The 6412-nt window shown below is 46.6% G+C and overlaps 1 protein-coding gene across 1 annotated transcript; it reads right to left on the bottom strand.

Moving 5' to 3' along the window:
• Nucleotides 1–1566: 1566 nt before the first annotated feature.
• On the bottom strand, nt 1567–6146 carry krt8 (keratin 8). The gene is made up of 8 exons (XM_004070277.4): nt 5447–6146; nt 4108–4316; nt 3623–3683; nt 3438–3533; nt 3058–3222; nt 2844–2969; nt 2499–2763; nt 1567–2418 (listed from the first exon to the last, which is right to left on the bottom strand). Exons 1-8 carry the CDS (start codon nt 5831–5833, stop codon nt 2135–2137), a joined length of 1593 nt encoding a protein of 530 aa, XP_004070325.2. The 5' UTR covers nt 5834–6146; the 3' UTR covers nt 1567–2134.
• Between the last annotated feature and the right edge of the window lie 266 nt (nt 6147–6412).

Here is a 6412-nt window from a genome sequence, read left to right as displayed (position 1 = left end):
TCTTCTATGGTAGTATCGTAATTTGTCCAGACCAATCACTATCTGACACATCATCGGACCAACGGACAGCCAATCACATAATGTGACGTCAGCATTAGTCCCAGGACCCCAATGGACCCCGAACTGAAGTTCCAGGCCGAACGGTTATGGTACCTACACAGGTTCTAAGGAGTGGGCCCCTGCTATAATCTACAGTATGTGGACTGGTTTCTCTTCCATCTTTTTTCTTATTTTTTGTCCTAATTTGGTTCTCAAGTTGTTTCATGGATTTAGGAGTATGCAAGTCCCAGAAAATGTTTTTATCTGGTTACATATTCTTGCTTTTAATAATTGTTAAGTATTCAGCCAGATTTAGTATGCCACAGTTCATGTACTTAATGCAGTTTCATAAACTAAGTTTGCACACCATTAGTAATAGATCTCTGGGTATAAAACAATATTGTTACAATTTTGTGAATGTATTTCTGGTTGTGCTGAAAATAGTTCATCAATTAGAAGTACTTTGAAATTCTCCTTTGGAGAAAAGATTTTGTTCAATCCTGACTTTTTAAGAAGTGTGTTAATTGATAAAGAGAGAGCTTTAATTTATTTTGTATTTAATTTATTTTTTGTTTCTTGTTTATGTTTTATAATTCTGTCTTTTTTTTAAATAATAAAAAAGGGTCTAACACTGCTATTCAAATGCTGTGATGAGGGTGCTGCCCAAATAAAGTGTAAAGCATTTACTGTATATCAGTGGTCTTAATCTTGGTCCTTGAGGGCCACTGTCCTTGATGTTTTAGCTGTTTTCCTGCTCCAACAGATCTGCTGCAGTGGTTGAATTGCCTCCTCAAGTTCTGCAGGAGGCGGTTAATCACCTGTTGATTCAAATCTGGGCTGCAAAGAAACATCTAAACCCTGCAGGATAGTGGCCCTGGATTGGTGACCACCGCTATAGATAATTAATTTTAAAAGTACATTCTCTTTTCTTTCTCAAATACATCTTAAATATCATTCTCATAAATGGCTTTGGTAAGACAACCAAGAGAAATGAGTCAGACATGAAAGAGACATCAGACAGACAATGATGAGATCTCTTTTTGGACTCATTCTTCTCAGATTTGTCTTATAAGCGTCTCAGATTCTTCTCTCCCACTTCTTAAGTATTGCTCAAACAGTCATCTCAACTAAACCTCATTTTTCTCAGTGATGTCTTTTCTCATTTAAGCTTAACTCTTGCTCCTAAGGCTCCCTTAAGAGCAAGAGTTCAGAAGCAAATGATCACAGAATAATACGAATATATGACGCTCAAACTGATATCAAGAGATTAGATTTAGCAATATATGAGCAACAGATTGGTCTTATGGGCACCCACAACTCAGAGATGAATTCCCAATGAACTCCTGGATGCAGTTTTTTTGATTTTGGCAAAAAATGACATAATCATGATTAAAAGTCTAATTTTTTTTGCCTTTTCACATCTCTACTTTACTTCAGTCAACATCTTTTTGAATTTTTATAAAATGAATGTTGTTACAAAGCCATGTTTTTCTCCATGTTCATTATTTTTGTCAAAAAAGCCAGACGTTTTCTTTCGGTAAACACGTTTTTATTCAGTTTGGTAGCAAAAACAGCACCTCAGGACAACAGTCGGACAAAGTTGGCCTCCTAAGGGGTCAAACCGTTTCAGTTACAGAACACGCACAGGAAAAACATACACTACCTACTGCAGCAGGCAATCCGAAGACATTAGTTGACCCACACTTCAGCTCCTTTTCAGTACATTCACATTCCTCTGATGCAACACCTCAGCCCTTCCCGAGTGGGAATGCAGCGGCGTAAACTGTGTGGGTGTGGTTCTTACAAACGTTTTTCATTTGTTGTTGCAAATTGGCCCAGGTTGAACGTCACTAGTGTTAGTACGGACAGTTGGGTCATGTAGTACGGACATGGGGTCTTTGGTCCCTTTAAGGTCTTTGGTGGGGTTTGGATTATTGCTTGGTGTGTTTTCTCTGGGAGTGGATGGCAAGCTTTTTACTTCAGTGTTTATTGCTTATTACAAAAGTAGAGGTGGGTGTGAACTGTGAGTACAAAACTACCAGGAAGGCGGAGGAAATTGTAGCAAGACGGCAGCTACACCGGAAACGTTGGGACCTCAATCCTGAATGAGCTCAGAGGACTCAGACACAACTCTGCCGTCCTTGGTCTCGATTGTTTTGATGACCACGCTCTTCTTGCTCTGAGTAGTGGTGCTGTAGCCCCCGGCGCTGCCGCTGCTGAAGCTGCTGCTGCCATAGCCGCTGCCGTTGCCACCGCCGCTGTAGCCGCTGCCGCTACCATAGCCGCTGCCATAGCCGCTGCCGCTGCCATAGCCGCTGCTGGAGAAGCTGGTGGAGTAGTTGCCCCTCATCGTGTCCTTGGGGAAACCGCTGTAACTTGCTGCGGAGCAAAGACAGCGTTAGAAAACTAAAAACAAAGCACTACTGGATGTGGAAGTTCAGGTTTCCGAGGAGACTCACTGCTTTGTTGGGAAATGTTGACGGCCTTGATGCCGTTGGCCAGCCTGTCCTCCTCTCCCTCCAGAAGCTTCCTGTAGGTGGCGATCTCAATGTCGAGAGCCAGCTTGACATTCATCAGGTCCTGGTATTCTCGGATCTGGCGGGCCATGTCCTGCTTGGCTCTCTGCAGGGCGTCTTCCAGGTCCCTGATGCGGCCCTTGGCGTCCTTCACTGCCAGCTCACCACGCTCCTCCGCCTCTGCGATTTGGGCCTCCAGGTTGGAGCGCTAGGGAAGATTTTTTTTTTTAATAAATAAGGCATCTCAAACAAACTGGTGCTCCAAGCTGTGGAAAACCTTTTCCATACCTGTCCCTTGACAGCGTCTATCTCTGATGTCAGTCTCTGGATCATGCGGTTGAGGTCTGCGATCTCCGTCCTGGTGGCTTTCAGGTCATTTCCATATCTGCTAGCAGATGTCTGCATCTCTTCATACTAAGAAAAGTCAACAGAAGCAGGTGTTACAAACAGAACCAGGTAACAAATATCACTGAGCTTCTGAGGGCGGAGAAGCGTGCATCACCTTGGTCTTGTACCAGGACTCTGCCTCCAAACGGCTGCGGTTGGCGATGTCCTCATACTGAGCCTTGACCTCAGCCACAATGGAGTCCATGTCCAATATGCGGCTGTTGTCCATCTCCACAATAACAGAAGTGTCCTTGATCTGGCTCTGGAGCTCACGCAGTTCCTGAGGATATGTCAGAACAAAAGATGAGAAGGGGGATCAACCTTAGCCACGCCCTCTTCTGGAGGAAACCAGCTAAAGCAGTTCCAGAGGTGGAGTAAGAGTCGAGTCAAGATGTGAGACAGATGTTGAGATTAGAGGCTGCAAACATTTGGGGCACGCTGAGGTGATCAATCAAGAGAATTGGAAACGACGTGAGAAATCAAAAAAAGCTGTACCTCCTCGTAGATCGACCGGAGGAAGTTGATCTCATCTGTCAGGCTCTCCAGCTTGGCCTCCAGCTCCACCTTATTCATGTAGGCCTCATCCACGTCCTACAAGAAATGGCTGGTTTACTTCTTCTGAATTCAAATACTGGAATCACCCTAGTCTAAAGACATGCTGCATTGAAACAGTTTCTCACTTTCTTGATGAGGACAAAGTCATTCTCGCATTCTGTGCGCTTGTTGATCTCATCTTCATACCTGAGGAGAAAGAAAAATATGTTTTATAGAAATATGTTGCACCAAAGCAACACCAGGTGGCGCAAAGAGTCCACCCCTGCAGTCCTGATCTCCTCCTGGACAGTGTTGACTTGAGGCCAAGTGTGGGAGGTGTCATAGATGTTTCTCCCGCAGGAACTCTACAGTTGATACACTCCATTTGTCCTCAGACAATAAGAGCCGTGCAGTTGCGCCCGTCTCTGATCTGGTAGTCATCGCCCCCACCCGAACCTCAGTGGACGCCCTTGCTGACAACCAGAGTGATTTTCACCTACAGTCATGCAATGGGGTGTTTATCACATGATTCCCCGATGTTGTAATTTCCTGAAGTTTGGATGATGCAACCGAGTGGACAGATGTGGGGAGGGGGACACTCTATGATCGGGTTTCCCTGCCCCATACTCACTTGTTCTTGAAGTCCTCCACCAGACCCTGCATGTTGAGCAGATCGGCCTCCAGCTTCATCTTCTCGTTGCCCAGGCTGTCCAGCTGTCTGCGCAGGTTGCCGATGTACGCCTCAAACATGGCGTCGATGTTGGAGCGCGTGGTGGTCTGCTCCTGCAGCAGGCCCCATTTGGTTTCCAGCATTTTGTTCTGCTGCTCCAGGAATCGGACCTGTGGTTATGAAGAAACATGCAGCAGAGACGGCGAAAGTTGGGTTAGACGATCAAATAGAGAGATGTGTTTTTCCACAGCGAGGCCTCAGGAAGGCCGGCGCTGCAGACTTACATCCTGACAGGAGGCAGAGGCCTGGAAAAGCAGTGATGGAAGAATAGAATAAACCCTTCTCCTGCTTCCCTTCCTGTTTTTGCACAGGCATGGAGAAAAGGGGGCGTGGCAGCCCCATGGCAATGCAAAAAGGTAAATATTTAACCTTGTGGGATAGGTTAGAAAGTGAAGGGTGACACGTTTGCATAGTTGCGAACAGTAAAAACGAGATATAAGGCAGCAGATAAGCCGCTTCGTGGACATTGGTCCTTCTTTTGTTGGAGAGGCCGTCCTTTGAAGTGGAGTGAATAACGACGACAACGTGACTTTGGTGCCACCACTAGATAGTTTATCTGCTTTGTATACAAGAATGCCGGATTTTAACGTAATCATTGTGCAGGGAGGGGCGCTGACACACTGCCTGTCAGCTGGCTCTGAACAGAACATGACACCCAAGGACCTTTTTAAATATTAACCTGGCAGTCAGTGCAGTCCAGCTGGGTTTCATGAGGTGAAGGGCCTCAGGGAGGATCCAAGGGACTTTTTGGGGAAGCAGAAACTTCTTATTCAGAAAGCCAGTGTTTAATAAAGGTGACACTAAGCAGTCATGTCCATCCATCTGTACAGATGAAGCGAGGGGCCAGAAAGAGCCACACCCCTTCTGCTAGGGAGGAACCATTCCCAAGGTAACCCATATCACAAGCTCTGACACACCCTTCACTTTTTTTTCTTTTGCTCTTTGTCTTTCTCACCCCCTCCTATTCTACAGCCTGTTTTTCATCACCGTGAAAAAAAGGGCTGATAGAGCCAAAAGATAAAGAGCCAAACACCAAGATGCCTGCGTTTGTGGGAGGTGGGGGAAACCAGGCACAGTGGAGGAAATAAATCAACTTTCTGCATGCAGAACAAATGAGGAAGTCAGCTCTGGAGGACAACGGCCAAACATATGGCTTGAAGTTACAAAATTACACAACTGAGCGACAGCTGTGGCATCGTCGTCACTGATCCTGAAGCACACATGATCAGTTTCTACTCACCTTATCAATGAAGGAGGCGAAGCGGTTGTTGAGGGTCTTGATCTGCTCCTTCTCTTGGGTGCGGACAATTTGGATGTTGGGGTCAATCTCCAGATTCAGGGGGGCCAGCAGGCTCTTGTTGATGGTGACGGCGGTGATGGGGACCTGGGAGATGCCTCCGCCGAAGCCCATGCCGTAGCCTCCCGAACCCCCCATGGAAGAGTTCAAGCCGAAGGCAGAGCTGCTGCTGATTCCACCATAGGCCGGCATGGCTGCTCCTCCATAGGAACTCCTCACACTGTAGCTCTTGCGGGAGGTAATACCGCCTGGTCCAGCATAGGAGCTGCTGCTGAAGTTTCTTGGGGCACTTGAACTCCTGAAAGTGGTGACATTTGACCTGTAAGACATGTTGAAGCCTTTTTTTTTCTTTCTAATGAAGGATTTCTGGGTTGGTCAGAGCAACTGGCTCGTTCGGTAGCGCAGGCAGACAGGCAGCCCGGGGAGAGACCAGAGGGTAGACAGAGGCGACCAGACGGAGGAGTTTTAAAGCAGCAGCGAGGGAGGGTTTCTGCACTGGAAGCACCTCCCTGTGGGTGGGGAGATATCCTCCCAAACGGCCCTGAGTTAGCATAACTCGTCTCTTTGAGGAATGCAATGGGGGATGTTCTTTACTCCTTCTGAGTTTCTCCCCCAGGTGCAAAAAATTACCTCAGCTGACTCGGCATGACGGACCTGAAGATCAGATCAACTTTGAGAGATGTCTGTTTACTTTACAAAAGTTTCTACAGGGGGAGGGGCCGGTTGGCTGTGGGGGCTGTTTGCTGCCTTTGACACTCATTTTTTAATGCTCTCCAGGTGTGATTGGTCCTTCACCTGTCAGATATGCTGTGTGGAGCCTGTGGGGGGTTGAAATGCAGCTTTGTTTGCTTTCAGCAGGCATCTTTTTCCTCACCATCAATTTTTATATTCCTGTTTTTGTTTCTGTGT

This window comes from Oryzias latipes, chromosome 7 (assembly GCF_053564925.1).
Source record: "Oryzias latipes strain Hd-rR chromosome 7, Olatipes_Hd-rR_3.1".
NCBI lineage: Eukaryota > Metazoa > Chordata > Actinopteri > Beloniformes > Adrianichthyidae > Oryzias > Oryzias latipes.
Note: the sequence above shows the minus strand (reverse complement) of the source record. Positions and strands in the feature narration are given on the sequence as shown.

What these genes read in the sequence shown, in the direction of transcription:
- krt8 (XM_004070277.4), bottom strand. Translation starts at nt 5,833, where the DNA reads ATGTCTTACAGGTCAAATGTCACCACTTTCAGGAGTTCAAGTGCCCCA. An exon ending in GTGGAGGACTTCAAGAACAA is followed by an intron (nt 3,684 to 4,107) that starts GTGAGTATGGGG and finishes CTTTCTCCTCAG; the next exon opens with GTATGAAGATGAGATCAACA. An exon ending in ACTTTGTCCTCATCAAGAAA is followed by an intron (nt 3,534 to 3,622) that starts GTGAGAAACTGT and finishes CATTTCTTGTAG; the next exon opens with GACGTGGATGAGGCCTACAT.